Source organism: Aquarana catesbeiana, linkage group LG02 (assembly GCF_042186555.1).
Source record: "Aquarana catesbeiana isolate 2022-GZ linkage group LG02, ASM4218655v1, whole genome shotgun sequence".
Classification (NCBI taxonomy): domain Eukaryota; kingdom Metazoa; phylum Chordata; class Amphibia; order Anura; family Ranidae; genus Aquarana; species Aquarana catesbeiana.
In genome coordinates this window covers 660,865,648-660,890,055 of record NC_133325.1, presented here as the reverse complement: position 1 = coordinate 660,890,055, position 24,408 = coordinate 660,865,648, and the positions used below count along the sequence as shown (strand labels likewise).

The 24,408-nt window shown below is 42.9% G+C and overlaps 1 protein-coding gene across 1 annotated transcript in view; it reads right to left on the bottom strand.

Moving 5' to 3' along the window:
• SMG6 (SMG6 nonsense mediated mRNA decay factor) overlaps positions 1–24,408 on the bottom strand; it is a 507,574-nt gene that overhangs the window by 184,392 nt on the left and 298,774 nt on the right. Inside the window, 1 exon segment of the mRNA XM_073616608.1 lies at positions 9,645–9,846. Within this exon segment, the coding sequence (XP_073472709.1) occupies positions 9,645–9,846 (202 nt within the window).

Here is a 24,408-nt window from a genome sequence, read left to right as displayed (position 1 = left end):
TATGCAGAGTATTGCAGGGTATAATGCAGAGTATTGCAGGGTATTATGCAGAGTGTTATGCAGAGTATTATGCAGAGTATTGCAGGGTATTATGCAGAGTATTGCAGGGTATTATGCAGAGTATTATGCAGAGTATTGCAGGGTATTATGCAGAGTATTGCAGGGATGGCTGAGCATGGAGGGATGGATGGATGTGACAGCAATTGTCACTGAGCACCGCTGTGGGCACTACACATGCAGCCCACAGCGGTGCTGCCATCCGATCCCTCCCCCTCTCCCCTCGCACTGTACCGATCGGTACAGAGAGGGGAGGGATGAACCGGCGTCATGACTGTTGACATGTAATCGCTCCGTCATTTGACGGAGCGATCACATGGTAAACGGCCGCGATCAGCAGCCGTTTACCGTGATCCGTGATACACCGGGTCCTCAGAAACCGGCGGTCACGGAAGTTCTCGGGTGCGCGCCCCAGGGGGCGCGCGAGAGCAGTATTATAGGAGGACGTCCATGGACGTCCACCCAGAACTAGCCGACCGCGCTGCAGCCGTCTTTCGGCTATGGCCCGGTCGGCAAGTGGTTAAGAAAACTAAGATCATGGGGGGGAGAAATGGAAACAGTGACAGATTTTATCTTCCTAGGCTCCAAGATCACAGTAGACTGTGACTGTAGCAATGAAATCCTTAGAAAACATCTTGTGGGTGGGACGAAACGTGCCAGAGGTCCATGGGTGGTGACGTAATTTTTCGGCCAGTTCTGGGTTTTTAACGCTGTTTTTAAACGTTTTACATGCGAGTGGAATAAAATGGAAAGTTTTTGTTTTATGAAATAAGAAAAAAACGGAATTACGCTATATTGCTCTCTTGGGCATTTGTACATATCCCTGATGGTTTGCTGAGGACAACGCATGCTGCAGTTGGAGACACAGCACGTGGGACTACAGGGCCCAGCTGTCCTTTGAATGCTTGTATGTTTTTCTATGGGAATAACGGATCTCTGATGGCTTATTGAAGGCAACGCACACTGCAGTTGGAAACATAGCACATGGGACTACAAAGCCCAGCCACCCTCTCAAATGTTTAAGACTTCTGTCATGGGAGTCCTGGATCTCTGGTGAGTGAGAGGGCACACAGAGGGAAGCACGGATTGCAAAGATGATGGCACTTTCATTTGCACATTTGAATAATTTAAGGCTGCACTGCAAAGTTGAAGTTAACAAACTATAAATTTCTATGGACTTAAATTATAGCCACGATCAATATGAATAGTGGTAATAATCAATTATGTTTTTTGTGTTAATGATTCATTAGTATAGCACGAGGTAGCGCTCTTATTCTGATCACATGAAATGAAGAGACGAATGGTTCTTGAAAGGAAAGCAATGGCAAACCTAGACAACATTATAATAAGCAGAGACATCATCAAACCGCCAAAGTACCGTATAATCAAAGCTATGGTATACCAGTAGTAACCTATGGATGTGAACGTTTTACCATAAGGAAGGCTGAACACCAAAGAATTGATGCTTTTGAATTATGCTGTTGGAGAAGACTCTTGAAAGTCCCTTGGATAGCAAGATAATCAAACCAGTCAATCCTGAAGGAAATCAACCCTGAATATGCACTGGAAGGACAGATCCTGAAGCTGAAACTCGCACACTTAATGCAAAGAGATCCCTGCATCAAGGAAAAGACCCTGATGCTGGGAAACATGGAAGGAAAAAAGGAGAAGAGGACAACAGAAAACAGATGGATAGATACTGTAGCATCATCGAAACAATGAACATGAATTTAAGCAAGCCCCAGGAGGCAGTGGAGGACAGAAAAGCCTGGCGCACTATGGTCCATGAGGTCACGAAGAGTCGGACACAACTGAACAACAATGAATAGAGGGCTGAATTCATGCGTTTTTTTTTTTTACTTGAGCGCATAAATTAAAGCTGATGTGCGGGGCAGGAGAGTGTTATTGCTTCCTGTAAAAACGACCAGTAACTGCTGAAACTTGCAAATGAGGTGGGTGACCAATTGCAATACGCTCCCTCTTTCAGTTACCCTTTAAGCAGCAAGAAAATGCTTACCGTGTTAGTTTTCACTTTAATTAGGAGCCTCCCCCGGACTCGATGTCTGCGGGGATACCCGCAATTGTCTCACGGAGAGGAAGAATGGGGAAATGCCGATGTAAACAAGCATTTCCCGTTCTGGTTCTGCCTAGTGACAGGACACTGATCACCGCTCTCTGTAATCAGTGTCGTGTCACACATAGCCCCTCCCCCCACAGTTAGAATCACTCCCTAGGACACACTTAACCCCTACAGCGCCACCTAGTGGTTAACCCTTTCGCTGCCAGTCACATTTACACAGGAATCAATGCATTTTTAATTTCACCGATCGCTGTATAAATGTGAATGGTCTCAAAATCGCGCCAAGAGTGTCTGATCTGTCCGCCATAATGTAGCAGTTATGATAAAAATCGCTGATCGCCGCCATTACTAGCAAAAAGAAAAAATTCATAAAAAATGGCATAAAACTATCCCCTATTTTGTAGACGCCATAACTTTTGCACAAACCAATCAAACGCTTTTTGCGTTTTTTTTTTACCAAAATATGTAGAAGAATACGTATCGGCCTAAACTGAGGAAAAATTTTTTTAATATATTTTTTGGGGATATTTATTATAGCAAAAAGTAAAAAATAATGTGTTTTTTTCAAAATGGTTGCTATTTTTTTGTTTATAGTGCAAAAAATAAAAAGAGGTGATCAAATGCCACCAAAAGAAAGCTCTATTTGTGGGGGAAAAAGGACGTCAATTTTGTTTGGGAACCACGTCGCGCGACCGCGCAATTGTCAGTTAAAGCGACGCAGTGCTGAATCGCAAAAAGTGCTCTGGTCTTTGGGCATCCAAATGGTCCGGGGCAATTTCCCACGGCAGAGACGCGCTGTCTCTCTGCCCGGGGTTCTCGGCTCTTGATAGGATAGATTGATAGCAGTGCAGCCATTGGCTCCCACTGCTGTCAATCAAATCCAATGATGTGGGCACCGGGGCCGAGTTCTACATTCAGCGTCTATGGACACCGAATGATGGATTCAGGAGTGCGCCCGCAAGGAAACCCCCTGGGAGAGCGCTTCTCTTAGGGGGTTATCTGATAAGAGGAGGAGCCGCGAGAGCCGCCGAGGGACCCCAGAAGTCGAGGATCGGGGCCACTCTGTGCAAAACGAACTGCACAGTTGAGGCAAGTATGATATGTTTGTTATTTAAAAAAAAAAAATTGAAGCTTTACAATCACTTTAAAGTGCCTGCTATTTTGCAGCAGGCTTGATTTGTCGTTTTGTTTCCCCCTCTTTAAACTGATAACTTTTGACAAGCTCTTTGAGGCCCAGCGATAGAAGTGCGTGTGGGAGGAGGTTGCAATAAATTAACAGCCAGCTAAACAATTCACAGACTCGCTCTGCATGTGTGGGGAGGGGGTGTGTGCCTTTCCTCCAATCAGCTTTCTCACAGTGTCTAGCAATGATCTCCTCCTACAGATGAATGAGGAAGTGAAAAATATAACAGGACAAGCACATTCTAAACAGTAGGTAAAGGTGAAGGCAGCAGATATACATGTAAAACTTATATAGGGAGATTTGTTTCATCTCTGTGTATCATCTGAGGCTGTTCACTTCACTGGGTATATGTAAGGGGTTTACATCCATTTTAAGGTTACTTTAACTCAAAACAATTTACTACCCTGGTGACCCCACCTCCTTTGCACAAGCTGCTGTTATCTGGTGTCAGGGAATCCTTAGAGAAATCACTGGAACCAATGCATGGTTATTGAAGAAACAGTAATGTGAACAGTAAGAGCAGATTATCACTTAAGGGACATCAAGAGGAGAACCTGAAAAGGAAAAAGAAAAAAAAAAAAAAAAAAAACACACACACCTCACACATCACTTTCTGCCAAAGTATTTTTTTCCAGTCTTTAAGGACATCTTCTGAAAAAGTGCAGACACACACCTATAGTTGGCTTGTCAATTTAAAGCCTCGTACACGTGATCAGATTTTCGGATAACCGTTCATCTGTTTTTTGTTGCATGCTAGTCTCATGTCGAAAGTGAAGAGGTTACTCACCATACAAAAATTCTCGTACGACAGAATACAAATTCAGAAGTGACGTAATGTGTTGACTAGTTTTGTATGTATTCTTTCGTTTCTGAGCATGCGTAGTCTTGCTCTTACGATTTTCTTCGCAGGAAAATCGTACTGATTAAACGAAAATCGGACGTTGAGTTCACATATGACAAAAATTTTATAGTCTGCACATCCAGCTTTTGTCTGACGAAAAACCGGAATTGGCTGTCGAAAGCACCGTACTAACAATCCGAAAATCGGCTGATCATTAGTCGGACTAAATTTTACTTCCAATTTTTGTATCGTGTGTACGGGCCTTTAGTGTTTCTCCCAGCATGGCAGCACTGCAAAAGAACTGAGGGGGTTAAATTTTCTCAGATGCGGAGCTGGGATGGTATAGCTCCTCTTACCTTTTCACTTGCAAAACTGGTCTGCCTGGTGCATCCAGCCTGTTGTGCAGTTCTCATGCCCCCCTTCAGACCTCCCAAGCACTCTCCAGGCCCTCTACCCTTCTGTGCTCAGGGAGAGCCTGCACTACCTGGATCATCCTACCCTCCTGCAGCGATTTTTGGGCACAACACATCCCTGTAGTGAGCAGGGCGGCCTCAGGATGCCTTGAGTATGTTATACCTTCTGTTTGGACATCCTACGGTATAACTACAGTGGAGTTTCATCCTCCAAAGAAAGCTCTGACTCAACGACAGGGTTATGCCAATGGGAGGATGGCTTGGAGACCTGTCTCGTTATGCAAATGAGAGGATGTTTGGAGGCTTTTCTTCACTATGGGAAAACCTCTATAATTTCAGTAGTCTAATCCCTTCCTCTCAAGCCATTCTTTTTCTGGGTTACACCAACAATTCCATCTTGCAAAGATTTTTCTCCCAAAGATTGTAAAGCTAGTCAGCAATGCAGTTGCTTCAATGTAATTAAAGTTCTGACTTTGAGATTAGCTTTGTCAGTGCTTGTTGACTCCCCCGATCCTGGCAGTACAGTGGGCAACAGTTCACCTGCTCCCTTCATGCCGCTGTATTCCTCAGGTGTGGGCTCAACCATCTAAATCTCTTGATTCCCAAATAAAGCTTAGCAGCGAGTAAAATAGATTCCTCTGGTGATGGGGTAATGCGCACAACCTGCCACAGTGGTTGCTATGGATGTTTCTGGTTATCATGACAGACTTACCACAAGTGTGTGTTCATGGGGCTAGGATATGTGAGCACAAGGGATGTTATAGGGTGCCTGGTCAAAGAAAGATGTGACGTTCTTTCAACAAGATCTTCAATAACAGCATGTCTTGTTAGACAGTGGCAGAAATCGCCAAACGAAACCCCCAGAAACCCTCGTTCTGAGATGGTTAAAAAGGAATCAGACATCCTGGACAGCAGTACCCCTGGAAGAATTACGGACAGGTGGAGTTTGAGTCACCAACCAGGAGAAAAAAACAAAACAAAATGTTCCATATCCTTTTTCCTAAACAAAAGTTACTACAGCCTTGGGAACCAATGCCCCCCCCCCCCCCCCCCATTTCTGTTCATTCTATTAGTTCCACAGAAGTCAAAAGATAGAAAGTACATCTCATACTGACAGGTCCCTTTTGGCCCAAGAGATCATATTTTTTCAATGCTCCTTTGTTTCTCTGTGCACTTTATGGACTATACCACTCAGAGAAAATGTACTTCTCTAGGGTCCACTTTGCCATCCACAGGTCAAGATTTTTTTTTTTTTCATTATAATACAGGATTTATGTAGCACCGTTTGTGCAGCACATAACAATATAAAGGGAGAAAATACAGCAACAACACAATTCAACAACAAGAGGGTTAGGAATTAAATGTTTAGAAGAAGAAAGTAATAAGGGAGATATACAGCAAGTATACAGTCGTAAATTATTTGACAACTTTATGTTGAATGGTATTCAGGATGGAACTGACAAGGACTAAACCATCAGCACCCTTATAGTGTGAGAGGGAGCCGTGAGTGTATTTATGGAGAAGACTTTAGCCAGAGATCCATTTATTTATTTATTTATTTTTAAAGAGCATCAGCTAGAGCTAGGCCAAATGGGACCTTGTTAGTTTTGCAGGCCTTACAAAACTTCCCTTTGAATTCTGTGAACTTAAGGCTTCTTACCCACAAAACTGTTCTTTTGGTGGCAAGGACCTTGGCCATGGTCAACAGGGAACCTTTTTTACTGATCTTTGTTCTGAGGACCGTTCTTAGAACTGATCCTGTTTTTTCTGTAAAAAAAAGCTTTGTTTACCATCACACCCAGAACATTGTCCTTCTCTGTCTCAATCCAGCTTGCAGTGAAGAGGAAATTTTTCCTACATGATCTAAGAGGATGTGTGCGGTTTTATTTTGGGGTAACTTAGGAGCTCAGACAGTAATTCCTTATTGGTCTTGTTTATAAAGGTACCAAGAAAGGTCACAGAGCAATTCCATAGCCAGATGGCAAAGATCTGGTATTAGAGAGACTTATGTGAACATGACTTTGTATTTTTCAGTGAGGGCTTTTCCTCATTCCACCAGAACTATGGAAACCACTTGGGAGGAAAGAGCTGGTGCCAGTCCGCATCAAATTTGTAACGCAGATATGTGATCAAAGCTTATAATATTAATCCAGCATTACAAACCAGATCTTTTATTAGCCACAGAGAAGTCTTTTGGCAGTAAGGTCCTTCAAGGTGTTGTCCCTATGTCAAACTGCTAAGCCCCATTTGTTGCTGAGTTATGTTGTTTTTCAGCATTGCCAGAGGTTCTGTCTAAACTGATGAGCTATGGAGAGGATCCTCCTTTTTAAGAATTTAGCTGCAGTGTTTCCTGTGAACTGTGGGTGGAGCTATGCACTCTCAAGTGCTGTTCTGAAAGACTCCTCTAAACACAGTTACCAGTAAGTATTTTTTAAAGTGGATGTAAACCCTCACATATACCCAGTGAAGTGAACAGCCTCAGATGATACACAGAGATGAAACAAATATCCCCATATAAGTATTACATGTATATCTGCTGTCTTCATCTGTATATATCGTTTAGAAAGCGCTCTTCGTGTTAAAGTTTTTCTCTTCCCAGTTAGCACTGGAATTGGATTACTGGCATACAGCCAAGACTGCTGATTGGAGGAAAGGCACACACCCCCTCTCCTCATAGGCAAAGGAAGAAAGGAACGTGCACAGTTTGTCGTTAGGTGGCAAGCTGACTGCTAATCTATCTATAGCAACCTCCCCCGATACACACTTCTCTCTCCCATCTCAGAGAATGTGTGAGAAGTTCTCAGGCTGATAACAGAGCTATGGAGCAAAAGACAGGTACAGGACATAGTGCTTTAAAGAGAGATAACAAAAACACTGCAGATATATGTGCCCAGCTAAAATTTCATGAATCGGTTTACATCCATTTTAACCACTGTAGGTACTGGAATTTAAGTTTAATCTTGTACACAGCACCATTCAGGCTTGAGGTGAAATCAGGGCTTTATTGCTTTGCACAAGTACGCTTAAAGTATGTGAACCCTCACTTTGTAAAGCAACTCATTCAGATTAAAACAGAAATGAAAGGCAAAACATGTGTATACCTATAAAAAGTAAAACATTCTAAATTACTTTTTAGAAGTAATCACATACTATCTGTTCTCAGCTGCATAAGGCGCTTAGAGAGCTAGGGGAGGACAAATAGCAGCACACTTTTCTTCCTAGTTAATGGTTGTGGGGGTGGCGTGTTAGCACACATCTAATCATTGGAAGAGAGCAGGCTGGATTCTCAGCGCAGAAAACTGACCACATTGTGCTCTCATGCCTAGTGTGGTCAGCTTTTAATAGGAAAGCAGAGGGACTTGGCAGAACACCAGATATTTTACACAAGAGAAGCAATACAAAGTGAACAGGATACTTTTTCATACAAGTACATGGTACAGCAGGCACATATCAGGAATATGAAATGTTGGATTAACATATTCTTTAAGGAAAGGTTGACCTCATCAATGTACTGCTGTTCCTTCACTATCCAATTACAGGCTGTAAGATTATTATTTAACTGCAGTATAGTCTGCAGAAAAATTAAGAACATGACTATGCTGCCTGGGAAGGGTTCTGGTGTTGTTGTTATTATTATTATTATTAAATATACTGGATTTATATAGCTCTGACAGTTTACACAGCGCTTTACAACATTAGGGCAGACAGTACGATTACAATACAATTCAATACAGGGGGGAATCAGAGAACCCTGCTTGTTAGAGCTTACAATCTAGGAGGGAGGGTCAAGTTATACAAAAGGGTAATAGCTGTGGGGGATGAGCTAATGGAGAAAATAGTGCAGTTGTTAGATGGAGACAGGATAGGCTTCTCTGAAGAGGAAGGTTTTCAGGGATCGCCTAAAAGTGGATAAATGTGGAGACAGTCTGACAGATTGGGGTAGCGAATTCCAGAGGATGGGCGAGGCTCGGGAGAAGTCCTGGAGGCGGATATGGGAGGAGGTGATGAGGGAGCTAGAGAGCAGGAGGTCTTGGGAGGAACGAAGAGGGCGATTAGGTTGGTATTTTGAGACAAGGCTAGTGATGTAGCTGGGGGCAGAGTTGTGGATGGCTTTGTAACTTATTGTTGGTATTTTGAATTTAATTCGTTGGGCGAGTGGCAGCCAATGGAGGGAGCGTTAAGACAGATTTACAAATCCTTTATCAATTAAAACAGTTCACATGTCTGTATTTCAAAAATTGGCACCAGTTTACATTTTTTACATAAGATGGCCATCAGGCCCCAGGGGCTTGCTCAGAACACATACACACGTATAAGAAAAATTATGGCGGATGTTATATCAGCATTTGTTTAAAAAGAAAAGTTACTTCATTATTTGATCATCTTTAAAGTGCCAGCTCAAGCCAACCTAGTAATCCTGACCGCTGTAGCAAAGTAGTAGATTCAAGCAGCCACAACACATAAGGGAATAAGTGGATAAAAAAAAAATCTTTCTGTGAGTTCACACACAGTTTCTGCTTCTCTCTAGTCAGCTATTTATCACTTTACTCAAAAAAAAAAAAAGAAAGGACAAAAAAAAAAGAGCCCTGGCAGATATCCTGGAGGAGAATTCTGTGGTGGATGAAGAGGGTGAGCAGAGGGGAGGGGGTAGGCATGATGCAAACCATTTGGAGCTAAGTGAGAATGCTGCCAATGTAAGCTGCTTTATTCAAACAAGTAAGGAAATGATGGGACATTCTGCATGCCAGAATGTGTACAGCCTCGTCTATAGGACACACAAGTCACAAATACATACAATACAGCAGGCAAGTAAGCACTGCAGCCATCATACATGTGTATCTAACCTCATACATAAAGCCCAAAGGAATATATGGACTTTTTAATCTTCATTAGAGTTGAAAGTCAGTGGTGAAGAGGTCAAAGTTTTCCCTCAACACCCTCAAAGTCTTAACAGGAATCAGCATTCAGAATAAACTTCCCAAGATTTTTGGAGAGAAAGTAAAATGGAGGGAGGAGCTTAGAAGGCAATGTGAGACAAAAAAGGAGGAGGACAGAGTTCCGTGCACTGACCTTATCAGAGGTTTTCTCGACATAGCAAGGTTCCTGAGGGGCAGCAAGGAGGGGGACAAACCCAGAAAGTAGTCTGTCTTCTTCAAGTATCAGTAGAGAAAGGTCCTCATCAGAGTCTTTATAAAGAGGCACCTCGGACTGGTTTACCCAGGTCAATGAGTTGCAGAACTCCGCCAAAACACTCCAGACATCTAGTGCAGGCCTGTGGAAGAGAAGAGCACAGCATGTCAAGACGCCTTTAAAAGAATTTGGCCTAGATATAGGAGGATTAGGAACAGTTAAATTTCTAAATGAACACTTCAGTGACTTGCAGGGAAATTTGCTCACATTAATCAAACCCTTTGTGGTCTATCAAAAGGAAAATTAATTCCTGTAAAGGGTACCAGGGAAATCCTTGGCTGACTCTGAGCCATCAAGGCCAGACAAGCAGTAAAAGGAGATCTCTGATTTAGGGTAAACAAAAACTACAATTTTTTTGTATGGAGTTCTGCCTTAAAACTGCAACATAATCCACGGTAACCATTCATCAGTGGTCATCCACTGTTCAGCTGTCCTCAACAGAAAAGTTTGATATGGATTATTGCACACCATTGTTCTTTGCACTAATGTTAGTAGAGCCTTTAGCATTAAAAATAAGTGAATAAGCAACACTTTCCAATCACAGCTAGTTGCTAAGTTTACCTACATTAAAGTGGATGTAAACCCAATTTTTTTTTTTAATCATAGTGTAGAGTATACCATTTGCTACCATTTGAGCCCAGTCTTGCCACACAGAGTTAATCCATCTCTGAGCAATCCCCTTTTATTGTTCAATGAGAAAAATCTTGACAAACTGAGAAAAACTTTGTCAAATACTCCCCCTTGCTGTGAGTGACAGGTGATTTACATCTCGTGCATTAGCCTAAGAGACATGCAGTATTTTTAAATTCCCTCCCCCCACTCCTTTCTTCAGCAGCTCTGCAAGGATTGGCTGTTCCACACCTCACCATGATTTGGCATGCTGAAGTCATGTGGTTACTTTCCTGTCTTTTCACTGGATGTTAGAGATCATTGCAGAAGTTCAGTGTAAGAAATACACAGAGAAAATGCATATTGATAAGGGGAGTGTAGAGGTGGGCGGGGAGTCTACTGACTCCACCCACTGAGCTCCAGACAACAGACCCACCCACAGAATCTGCAGTTTTTCGGGTCTAATAACAGAGAGAGGGGAGACATTTGACAGGTAAGGATACATGCAGGAGGCATGTGTATCCTTATAGATAACCCCTATGGCAGTAGTTTAGAAAGGATGACATTGGGTTTAGATCCACTTTAAAAAAGGAAGGTGGGCATCATGTATGTTGCTAAACAGCTCTGATGTCCTATTGTATATTGGTAGTCGCTGTTTGCAAACACATTGGATATCATCTGCTGCAAGAGGCTTCTAGTACCCATTTCCACTGGTGATGATAGGTCCAGGGGAGAACACATGCCTACAGTATCAAAACACGGTGGGGTGCCTGCACCCAACTAGCATGGCATCCAGTGCAGAAAGCAGTTATTCATTTGAACTGGGAAAAACTCCTGGCACCCTTTCAGAGCTGACGAATGAAGTTAAGCATTACTACCACAATGCCATTATTCAAGTCATCTAATTAAAGTGGTTTTACAGAGCTGCATTTTAAAGGTGAAAGCAAAGTTTTCAGGTCAAGATGGTAAAGGGATAAAAACATTTAAAAAAATTGGATAAACATGTGGTGGTTCATTCAGACTGTACAAATGAAGCTGGAAATGCAGGCAGAATGAGGGTTAGTGAATGCAGGAGACAGGTTTATGCTCATAGATGAAGAGCCATGAAAAAAAAAAAAAAAAAAAAAAAAAAAGGAAATAAAAAAAGATGAACATCCAGGTGCCAAATCTCTAAGCCGTCTCATTTGGCCAAGGATCTGCACCAGAAAACGCCCGCTGACACAAAACATCTTGCCACTTAATGTGTGATGGCAGTCAGAGAGAACACTCTGTACCACGGATATGTAATTCCCCCCCCCCCAATTTCCATCAGTAGATTATAGTCTCCCCCCTTCCCATCTTTTCCTGTCAGAGGGGTTCATCATCTTCAAGCCTTCTAAAATCTGTCAAAAACGTGCAGGAAAAAAAAAAAAAAAAAAAGGATGAAATAAACAGTGGGAAGGCTGGCCAGTGAGGTAATGGGAACAGTGTGGACTCTGGAAAGCCAAATAGTGTTTTAATAGTTAAAAGGAGTGAACTTGACATAACCCCAGGAAAGATCCTGTTCTGCCCCTCAGGTCTGACAGATATCAGAAGGGAGCAGGCACCGGATGCATGCGGAGTGGGGGGCACAGGGCCTCCTGGGAGAAAATACTGCACGTCCGTGCCTTTAACCCTCGGGATGCCCTTGCTGCCCGCTTTGGGCTGAACACTTCCGGTCACACACATCCTGTGCCAGAAAGCTAAGCCAAGTCACACAGAAAAGGCTTGTAAAGTAAACAAACTGAAAACAACAACTGTGACAAGAAGAGAGACAGAGAAACAGACAATCAAGGAGCAGGAGAGTGGAAGAGGCCAAGAGAGAGGGAAAGAATGAGAAGAGGGAAGGCAGGAGAAAGTAATGAGGAGAGACGCATTGAATAGAAGCAGAAGGAGAGAACATGGTCCAACAATGATCAGGTTTCATTCAGCTCACATGTAACAGCTGAGAGCACCTCTCCATAGCAAATGTATTTTCACCAAGGTGACGGAACTACACTCTCTCCTTGAATGAACACAATTGCCAGGTGACAAGATGACCTCTTGAAACTTTAAGTTCAGCTAAGTCCTTTGGGCTCAGACCTAGCAAGGGAGGTTATAAAAAGGCAGTTCTGCAATTCTATAATGCAGCAGAGAAAAGGAAACAATAGATCATGGGCTCTCTGCTGGAAGCCTCAGTGTTGATATTAACTAATCTAAAGTGCATGTAAAACCCAACAATAAAATTATCTTATTTGCTCCCTTTAGGTTTAATTCTACCATTGAAACAGTTTTGGTATATCTGTTCAATATTGAGAAACAAAACCTGTTGATTCTGCCATAAAACATGGAAGCTGATACCTTTATGCACTCTCTTGCTCTACTTAAAATACTTCATGGCCAAAGGTTACAAGGTTTAGGGCCCCTTTCATACTGATAAGTTTTTGATACGATTTTGGGGTTTAGAAAGCGGGAAAAAAATGCATGAAAAAGGTCTTTAAATCCTATGGAACCGTTCACACTGCAGGAGCGCTGCACTTTGAAAAGTTCTGCATGCTGCATCTTTAGTGCGGTTTTTCAAAAGCACCTTCCATTGTAGGTCAATATGATGACAAATAAAAAGTGTGAAAGGGCCTTAGCCTAGGTGCACACCTATGTGTGCGGGTATCGCATCTGTTCCCACACCCAACCAACTTGCACTGCCCTTACATGATGTGCAAGGCACCCCCGCGCATCTCAGCACGCAGAGCATTTGTGCGTGCAGGAACTTCAGTAAAATCGCATGGTCAAAAAGACAATGCAATTTCCCTGTGGCTGCGTTTTTGAAAAGGTGCATGCACTTTTTTTTGTGGAAATGCAGGCACCGCAGCCCATTCATTTAATAAAGCTGCCGTGGCCATGCAAATGCAGGCCGCAAAAACACTAAAGGTGTGAACCTAACGTTTAGCTGAACAAAAACGTATCAAAAACTGATCAGTGTGAAATGGCCCTTAAAGTGGATGTAAACCCGATTCATGAAGATAAAAGCAGCTGAGAATTTGTGTCGGGGAAGGTGCTATAAATAGATTAGCAGAGAGCTGGTCTATTCACAGTAAGTATCTTCATTCCTCTGCCTATGTGGAGGGGGGGGGGTGCCTTTCCTCCAATTAGCTCACACATAGTGTATGCCAAGACTCCGCTCCCACTGCTGGAACATGAAGAAAAAATTCTAACACAATGTGCACTTTCGAAAAAAAATTGAAAGCTGAAGACAGTAGATACACATGTAAAACTTATATAGGGAGATTTGTTTAATCTCTATCATCTGATGCCGTTCACTTCACTGGGTATAGGAGATGGTTTACATTCACTTTAAGCGGAACAAAAGCGTATAAAAAACTGAACATTGTGAAAGGGACCCTATTACTCGTGAAAAATTAAAAAGCTGGATGAACAGATATGGGCAGCTTTGTTGCCATTTTCCTTGCTTCTGTAAGCAAATTTAGCCTCAGTGTTGTCATATGTTTGAACCAAAATACCTAAATTCAATACTGGAAATATTGGTGGATTCAATAAACAAGACTGATACCTGAAACACTAAGATTGACGACACAAGAGTGATTTTTTTGCAGCAATTAAACCCCTCCCCGTTCATTGTTTTTAAAGGGATTTGTCGGTCAGAAAACCATAGGGATTTATTATGGGATCACCAACTGTTCCAAATTCAACATTTCATGTCTGCATAAAAATCAATTCATTTAGGTGTGCAGTTAGGGGTGGCAAAAACAAGCATTTGAGCTGTGTTTTTTGACACCCACCAACAGTCCCCCCTTCCCCTTAAGCTGCAAAAAGCAGCGGACAGATTTGATTACATGCCGTGGTCACAATACTTTGTGCCTGTGGTAAAGTCTACCAGACATGTAGAGATCAGCGAGGGACACACTAAAGCAAATAGGGAAGTGTCACAAATGCCCTGCAACCACGTGCAATACGCAGGGTTACAGCGAGCTTGTCTGCATAAATAGCGTTTAAAACATGCCCAGTGAAGAGGCGTCACATCGCTTCCTCACTGCCTATGAGTAGCGATCCCAATGTGGATCAGGCTTCAGAGGAAAATAGGAAGGGGAGGTTTAAACGCACATCTAAATCTACCCTTAACGCATTTCTATATAGTTTTATATACATTTATACAGATTTCATTCTTTTTCCTCTGTACTATCTCCATAGTAATGAAAAGAAAAAAAAAACATTAAAAGAATTAAAAAGTCCTCCCCTTTCACACAAACACACACACACACGTAGATTTATCTCTAAAATGGTTTTTAGTTCACCATCTATTTACAATTTGTTTTGTTATTTCACAAGCAATTTTTAGGCTAGATATATTTAGTATTAATGAAACGTCACACAATCTTCTCACTCACTAATATAATATATTCCTTAAGGTATCAATAATAGCAATGCTTTTAAAACGGAACTACAGGACAAACCAGAATATGCTGGTCGTAGAAGGGAAACTTGAGTTGTACAGTGCAAGTGGATTGGCTGAGTCAATGCACACATACACAGCTGTGGATGGAGGTTAGTATACAAGCCCTGCTCTGTGGGTCTCTCACATTTGGCTCCCCCCTCCCACTGACATATGGATGGAGTCCTAAGCTCTGTTTATTTCAGCAGGATGGCAAAAATAACAGTTCATTTACTTTTTATTGCCTAAAATTCCAGGGTTTAATATAACTGTCAGTTTGAGTGGAGGCCAGCTGCTGTTTGATAGGTTGCAGAGTGTTCCAGTGGTCCCCTCTCAGTACTTGCTGGTATTAATTAAAGCATGTTATGGGGAGCAGACCCCTTTTATAGAACTAGATTCTGAGATCGACAGCTAGGGCAGAAGCAGAGACAGGTTACACGGATATGACATTATTTCGTGATTTGAGTATCTGCACACCAATCTATTAGGCGTCTTCCTAGTAGATATAGCAGTATAGGTACTGTAGATTCAAAAAGCTTATATACAGTAGATATTGATGCTTTTTAAAGGGATCAACAATATGTAAACAATACTTCAATGCATGTTAATGTTTTAGAAATGTTGTTTATAAAGTTTGTAATTATAAATGCATGTGGTTAGCCATGTCAGCTTACTACCTAAAACAGTCTCAAAGTCCTGCTTTGCAGGGCTAGACAAAGGTCCTGTTCTTATGTTCAGCACCAAAAATGGAAGCTTTCTGGCTTACATCCTAATTCAACACTTGTTAAAGCTTAAAATGTTAGCTCACCTTTACAGAAAAAAAGGAAAGGTGAATACAGTATACCTTTGCTCACTACCCCCCTGGTCCCTATCGCACATACCCCCTCCAGGGATGCTGAGCTCCCAGTGCCCATGCAGCAGGTCCAGTGGTCCAAGGATCCGAAATCCCCGCTCTTCTCTGTGCAGTGCCTTCTGGGATGGACCAGAGCGATTCTGATCTGTCAGTGCCTACACTGTGAATTGCTCTGGGCAATCCCAAAAGATCTGCACAGAGAAAAAGGTGGGGATTTCCTACAATCCCCTGTAACAGCAAAGCTCGGAGTGGAAGAGGGAGAAGCAGCACAAGTCAGCAGTCTATGGCTGGCTGTTAGCAACACCTGGGCTTCCCAAGCACAGAAAAAAGCCAGAATTTCATATTGTATGCCCCTAATATGCACATGTGTAGGAGGCTTTAGAATAAATTTCTCATTTTAGTCTTGATTTTAGTTTTCTGCAATCATTTCCTTTTGCAATGAATCTCAGCATTAGGGCTTTTGTACAGAGGCATTTGTTTATTGCTGCTAACACACGTTTGATGGGCAGTTTAAAAATATGCAATATTGGAATTTTGATATGTACATGATGTTGCAGTTTTTAATTAAGTTTATTCCTGTTTTTTATACTAACAAAATAGGTTCCCTACTGCCATGTCCAAATTTTATTTTTATACGTTAATAAAAAAAAAACAAAAAACAAAAAACAAAAAAACACAGCAACAAAGGTCACAAGCAACTCAAAGCATCTTGCATTCAAGTATACCAGGTCTTGCTTGCTGACAACTTCGGAGTCTGAACACTAACCATAAGCGTGCTACTGCAATGCACTGCAACTCTAAGACTAAAATGCGTTTTTGAATGGCACTGACACAAATCGGGTCACAGAGCAGTCAAATTGGCTTCAATTCATGAATTTAACAGTTGGCTTCTGTCCACTCAAAAAGCTACGTTAAATTTGCTGTGAAGCAAAGCACTGATGCCACATGTGTATGACCCCTTTGGCTGCCTTGTTAGGCTTTTGGTGGGCTGTCAGTTTTTATCGCCTGTGAACGAAGAACTGTAAATTTGCTTACAGAAGATAGCACAGGTATGACCCATTTACTGTGGTGCTGTTCCTTCACTATCCAGTTAGCAGGCTGGGGAGGTGTTACTGCTGTGTGCTTTCGTGGTAATGGCAAGTAGAACTAAACTTCACTAAACTATACTTGTCTCTCCTCCAGCAATGCATTGCCTCCAAGCTCATCACTGCCCGGTCTTCCTTTGGATTCAGGGTCTTCAGCCAACTTGACTGGCTAGCCCAGTGTTTGGAAACAAGGCATTGCAAAAAAAATGCATACTACGCTGCACATGCGCAGCACAGGGAAGATTTAACTCAAGCATCGCTGGCAGGCAACTTTTATTGAAGAAGATAGTTCACCATCTACAAAGCACTTTAACCACTTCAGCCCCGGAAGGTTTTACCCCCTTAATGACCAGGCCATTTTTTGCGAAACAGCACTGCGTTACTTTAACTGACAATTGCGCGGTGGTGCGACGCTGTACCCAAATAAAATTGATGTCCTTTTTTCCCACAAATAGGAGCTTTCTTTTGGTGGTATTTGATCACCTCTGCGGTTTATATTTTTAGCGTTATATAAACAAAAATAGAACGACGATTTTGAAAAAAACAAAAAACAAAAAAAAAAAAACAAAAAAAAACCAAAAAGAAACCAATTTTTTACTTTCTGTTATAATACATATCCTATTAAAAAAACTGAAAAAAAAAAAAAAAACTGTAAAGAAAAATAAAAAATAATTAAAATAAAAAAATTGCATTTCTTCATCAATTTAGTGTATATTGATTGGTTTGGGCAAAAGTTACAGCATCTACAAACAATGGGATATTTTTATGGATTTTTTTACTAGCAATGGCGACGATCAGCGATTTTTTAGCAGGACCGACATTGCGGCAGACAAAACCTGACACTTTTTTGGGGACCAGTGACACTAATACAGTGATCAGTGCTAAAAATATGCACTGTACTGTACTGTACTGGCAGGGAGGGGTTAACACCAGGGGCGATCAAAGGGTTAAGTGTGCTCTAGGGAATGCTTGCCAACTGTGTGGGGGATGGTTTGACTGGGCAAAGAAAGATCTGTGTTCCTGCTTTATCAGAACGCAAGACCTCTCTCTTTTCCCCTGAAAGAACGACGATCTGCCTCGTTTACATAGGCAGATTGCTGTTCTGCCTCTTCCGGGAACGATCGTGGGTGGGTGGCCGGCGGACATCAGGTCCGCTGGACCTGCTGATTGGCTCCCCCTCTGGTCAATCAGCCCAGTCAATCAAATGTTTGGCTTTTTTATTTATTTAGCAAAAAATAAAAAAAACCCAGTGGTGATTAAATACCACCATAAGAAAGCTCTATTTGTGTGAAAATGATATAAATTTCATATGGGTACAGTCTTGCATAACCGTGTAATTGTCAAAGTGTGGCAGCACTGAAACTTGAAAATTGGCCTGGGCAGGAAGGGTGTAAAAGTGCCCTGTACTGAAGTGGTTAATAATTTATCATGGACAACACTAAATTCTAATACTATATTTTAACAAAGAGAAGAAAAAAGGTTTATTGGGACTTTAAATGAGTAATAGCAGGGCCACTCAAGTCCCCTGCTCCATCCTGGTTCCATATATTAAATAGAGAGAGCAGATGACGGGACTTTCCATGAAGCACACGGGAGCAATAGAGTAAAATGAATAAAAAATAGCTTTCAATTGGTTCAGGATGTCAAAGTTATCATATTAAATTATTTGATGCATTTTACTATATATCAATATTTTTACAGTTTTACAATTCATTAGAACCAAATATTGCACATTGATTGACATTCCAAAAAGGAGTTACTACATATTGTAAGATATATGGAATGATTAAAAACACGATTACATGAATTGAAATTAATAACTATACAGATTAATGACAGACAAAGAGATCACTGAAATAAGATAAGGAAAGAAAACTAATGAAAAGGAACGGCCATAAACAATTCATAAATATGTACACTCGGTTGTTGTTAGCTCTATGTGTTTCAAGGCCTTATAGCCTATCATCAGGAGCAAAACCATGGTAATTATCTATAAATGAAAGAAATAATAGGATTTTTTAAAACAGCTTACCTGTAAAATCCTTTTCTTTCGAAGGACATCACGGGACACAGAGCCACAGTAATTACTGATGGGTTATATAGCGTATCACTGGTGATTGGACACTGGCACACCCTATCAGGAAGTTCAACCCCCTATATAATCCCTCCCCTTGCAGGGATACCTCAGTTTTGTAGCCATGCAATATAGTGGATTAGAAGGGGGGAACCACGACCAAGTAGGGTGCAATCAGACCTGAGGACCCTGTACCGCTGCCTGCAGCACACTACGCCCAATATCCTCATGCCTTCTCACATCCACCTGATAAAATCTGGTGAATGTATGGACTGAAGACCAGGTTGCGGCCTTGCAGATTTGAGCCATAGAGGCCCAGTGATGCACTGCCCAAGAAGCACCAATAGCCCTTGTGGAATGTGCCCTGATCTGAAACGGAGGAATCTTCTGTTTCAAACCGTAAGCTTGAATGATCAATTGTCTAATCCATTTAGAAATGGTAGCTTTTGACGCTGCCTGTCCTCTATTGGGACCCTCTGGCAGCACAAAAAAAACATCCGTCTTGCAGATCTGAGCAGTTGCCCCGAGATAGGCCTTAACTGCTTACTACATCCAACAAATGTAAAGATCTCTCTTCCGGAGAACAGGGATCTGGAAAAAAGGAAGGCAGAACAATGTCTTGGTTTAAATGAAAATCAGAAACTACCTTCGGTAAAAAACTAGGATGAGGGCGCAGTACCACTATATCCTTGTGTATAATCAAATAAGGCTCCTTACAGGAAAGGGCTGTTAATTCTGAAACTCTTCTAGCAGAAGAGATGGCCACCAGAAAAATTAACTTCCTTTTCAACAAGACCAAAGGAATCTGACTTTTTGGTTCAAAAGGCTGTTTCTGTAACACAGCCAGGACCAAGTTCAAGTCCCAGGGGTTTAGGGGCACTTTAACCGGAGGATTAAGACACATCACCCCCTGCATAAAGCTTCGGACCAAAGAATGTGAAGCAAGTGGCCGCTGAAATAATACTGATAAAGCAGAGACCTGGCCCTTGATGGTACTCAAGGCCAGCTTCATCTCTAATCCTAACTGTAGAAAATCAAGAATTCTACCTATGACATATTTCCTGGGATGCCAACCTCTGGATTCACACCAGGATACATAAGCTTTCCAGACTCTATGATAAATCATCCTGGAAGCTGGCTTCCTTGCATTAATCAAGGTAGATATGACAGGACCTGAGAGCCCACGACTCTTCAGAACGTGGGTCTCAATAGCCAAACCGTCAAATTTAGTGTTTGTAAGGCAGGATGGAACACTGGACCTTGAGATAACAGGTCTGGGTGTACCGGTAGGGTCCACGAGGAACCCACCGTCATCCTTACTATTTCTGCATACCAACTCCTTCTGGGCCAAGCGGGGGCCACCAGAAGTACAGACTTCCTTTCCTGCTTGATCCTGCGAAGGAGTCGTGGCAGTAGCAGAATAGCAGAATAGGCGGGAATGCGTAAATCAGTGAGAACTGATGCCACGGAATCACCAACGCATCCATCCCGCATGCAAGAGGATCTTTTGTCTTTGCCACAAATCTGTCTATCTTTTTGTTGAATCGGGATGCAAAGAGATCTACATCTGGAACCCCCCATCTTTGGCATATGGCCCAAAAGACATCGGGATGCAGAGACCATTCCCCTGGAAGTAACTGCTGGCGACTTAGGTAGTCCGCCTGCCAGTTCTCTATTACCGGGATGAAAACTGCCGATATGCATGGCACATGCATCTCTGCCCAGACTAAGATCTGGTTCACCTCCTTTTGAGCAGCTCGGCTCTGTGTGCCTCCCTGATGATTGACATAAGCCACTGCTGTGACATTGTCGGACTGGATCCTGACCGGACAACCCGGTAGCCTGATAGTCCAGGCTTTTAGGGCTAGATCTATCACCCGGCTCTAGAATGTTGATGGGTAAGGTCCTCTCAGTCTTGAACCATATCCCCTGAACCGCAGACTGTTCCAGAACTGCTCCCCAACCTGACAGACTGGCATCTGTTGTTGTTACCACCGTCCAGGTAACCGGTAGGAAGGATTTCCCCTTCTGTAGGTTTTCGGGTATGAGCCACCAATTGAGGCTCTGACGCACCGCATGCGACAGGTGCATCGGAAAGTCTAATGCCTGAACCTTCTTGTTCCAGGTCGACAGAATACTGTGTTGCAGCATTCTTGAATTAAACTGAGCATAGGGAGCTTGTACCCTAAGGTTACCGTGGAGATTACCCATCTGTCCTGGAAATCCTCCTGCCAGAGCCCTGAGAACTGTCGCAGTCTTCCCCCCACTCGAGTGAGCGGGGGCGCCCCCTCATGCAGAGGTCTTAGTGTTTTGCCTAGTAGGCTTCTTCCCCCAGGACTTATTTTGTCCCTGGGGTTGAATCTTGTCTCTGGACCCAGATGGAGGCGGCCGTCAAGACTGCCTGGAGGCTGAAGCCCCCGGCGCTGGGGAAAGAGTCCGTTTGAAAGAGGGACGCTTACTCTTCTTCTTAACAGGAAAGAGTGCTTTTCCCACAAGAGATTCTCTTGATATAGTTATCCAAGTCCTCTCCAAACAACCTTTCACCACGAAATGGAAACCCCGCCAGGAGCTTCTTACATGGTGCTTTGGCTGACCAATTTTTCAACCATAGGATTCTACGTATATGCACCAACCCCAGTGAAAGACGGGAGGTTTGCACGATAGAATCTCTAATGGCGTCAACCACAAAGCATAAGGCCGCTGGAAGGTTAGCAAACCCCTGGGCCTGCTGTTCAGGTAATACTTTGATGACCTGCTTAACATGGTCTCTTAAGTATTGACAGACTCCAATCGCTGCTACTGCAGGTGGAGCCACTGAACCTGCAAAGGAAAAAACATCCTTCAATAGGGATTCCATCTTTTTATCTACAGGATCCCTGAGCATCTGAGCATTGTCTACAGGACAAGTCAGACTATTATTTACGGAGGAAATGGCGGCATCAATGGCCGGTATTCCCCACATTTTAATAAACTTTTCTTCCATCGGATAAAGTGTTGAAAACTTTCTCGGTGGAAAAAAACGTTTGTCTGGGTAATCCCACTCAGAATAAATGAGCTTTTCAAGTAAATTATGAACAGGAAAAGCCTGTGCTGCTTGGAAAGGTTTCAGTGACCCCAAAGCAGAAGAGGATTCTTTAGCAGTTTCAGGTACGGGCAACTTAAATGTGGAGCGGACCAATCCAGTAAGGATCTGCACTAAGACTTTCTCCTCTTGGGAAGTCGCAGAGGGTCCCTCTCCACCTGATTCCTCCGAAGAGGAATTATCCGTCCCATCCTGATCCTCTGAAAGGGATTCATCTCCTTTATCCCAGAACTTCTCTTCCTGAGGGTCTTGGGGAACAGAGGAAAGCCTAGTGCGTTTTTTTCTACTGAGTGAAGATGTAATCACGGCCATTAATCTTTCCTCTAGACCATTAATGGTTTGAGGAAAAAACCTCTTGAGTAATGTATACAGGGGCTGAAGTGCCCGAAGCAGGTGTAGCCCCTGACCCCAACGGCTCTCCCTGGCTAGCCGTTCCTTGGCCCTTCAGGGGGGGAGGATGCTGCTGACAGGGGGCCCTCAAAATCTGAACGAGATCCCCTAGTGTCTCTGGTTCTTGGGGTGCTTGAACCTCTTCTACCCGTAGTGCAAAGCAACAAGGTGTGAGGTATACAAATGAACACTGCCTGCTGAGCGATGTAGTCTGGCTAAAAGCCTTGCTACCCAATGCTCAGTCTGGTGTTACTTCAGTAAATGCTGCCTAGGAGAATGCCTGTGTCCCACCTTACATGCGACTGTCAGCTCTGTGTCTCTCCAAAGGCTGTGTGCACCTGTACAGAGTGCCTTAATAGCCTGCAGCTGGCCTGAGTGGGAGTCTAAGCACCTGTGCTGAAGTCCCGCCCCCCCTCTACCACCCCCCCTTCGAATTTAACCTCCCTGGCGGTATGATTATTTCAGATTTTAGGTGCTGAAAGCGGTACCATTATTTTGCACAGAAATTTGGCGTTTTATATTGTAGGCCTGTAATTCTTAGGAATAGTTCACTTAAATCTGTCCAAACAAGAGTCTAATAGACATCCCGGGTATGATAAAGTTTGAAAAACGAAATAAAAAATTATAATATAATAAATAATTATAACAAATAATAATATAATAATAATAAAAATTAGATAATAATGTAATCAAATCAAAAACACTGAAATTTGCTCAGTTGCAGAATTGTAGCTTTTGTTACTTTTAGTGTTTGATGACGGATCTCCTCACAAATCACTATCGCTCAATTCTGCAAGTGATTATAATTTATTATCGCTTTTTTCTAGCTGGTCTAAAACCACTTTTGATGTAAAGAGACAGTTTTGGTTGCTATGGACAATCTCCAGTTTCCTGGCAGAAAGAACAGTTTTATATATATAAAACTGCATGCAGGACACTGGGCAGACCACTAGGGACAAAGGGGATGTGTCATTTGATACAGTACTGTAATCAGTAAGATTACAGTATACTGTATCTATACTGTGTGTTTCACTTTTGAATTTACCGCCGAACTCCGTCCCCGTGCGTCGCAACGCTCGCAGGTAACGGAGCTCGGCACTGTGAATCGAGCGAGACACAGCGGCTCGCCGATCACAGAGGAGAGACATCGCAGGAACCAGGGGACAAGGTAAGTAAACTCTTCCTGGATCCTGCGATGCAAGTCCGAGTCTGGCTTGGGGATACCGCTTTTGATATGAAAAATCCACCCCAAGCCAGACTCGGGAATACCGCCAGGGAGGGTAAAAAAAAAGAGCGCTTCCCGCGCTGGCCGACTCTCCTGAAATACTATGGAGGAAGGCTGGGGGAGGGGGAGGAGGGAGAGAAGCTGGTAGTGAAGACCTGCCTAAAAACGGCAATGGTCGGAAATGGCGGCCGAGGCAGCGGTGCCTGAGCGGTATAACCGCTTTCTAGACACCTGTGGCCTCTCTCTAGCCTGGGGGGAACATTCAAACATGAGAAATCCCCCCATCCATCCTACCGTGAGCCGGCCTGAGACGCTGAAACATGTGCAGCATGAACACTGGAGACAGACAATCCAGCATGACAAGGTTTGTGCTCTTGGCAGCCCCCGGTGGTCACAATAGGCATAGCATGCATTTACCTTAAAGGAGAAACCTACTAGAATTAGAAAATTCTGTGGAATCTCCTCTTACCTTATCCAGCCGCAGGGTTCAGTTTACACAGACCCAATCTTCACCTCTCATGGTGGGCTCCGTTTGAAAAAACTGTCAGAGACTGGGGCCCCCTACGAATAGGGGGATCTTGCAGTTCTTGGCCCGTAAAGCACCCGGCTAGAAATTAGGCTAGAAAACCATTTTCTAATATGCAGGGTCCAGCTCTCTAAAAAGAGAAGCATTACAGGTAAAACCTCGTTTCTTCGGACACGAGGCCCAGGTACCATCCAATTCAGCCTAGAAAGGACACTTTGAATGGATCCGGTCTGCCTGGCTTGCCCCAGTGTCCAATCACCAGTGATACCCTATATAACCCATCAGTAATTACTGTGGCTCTGTGTCCCGTGATGTTTGAGAAAGAAAATAATGTTTAGATATTATAAAAAGACCCA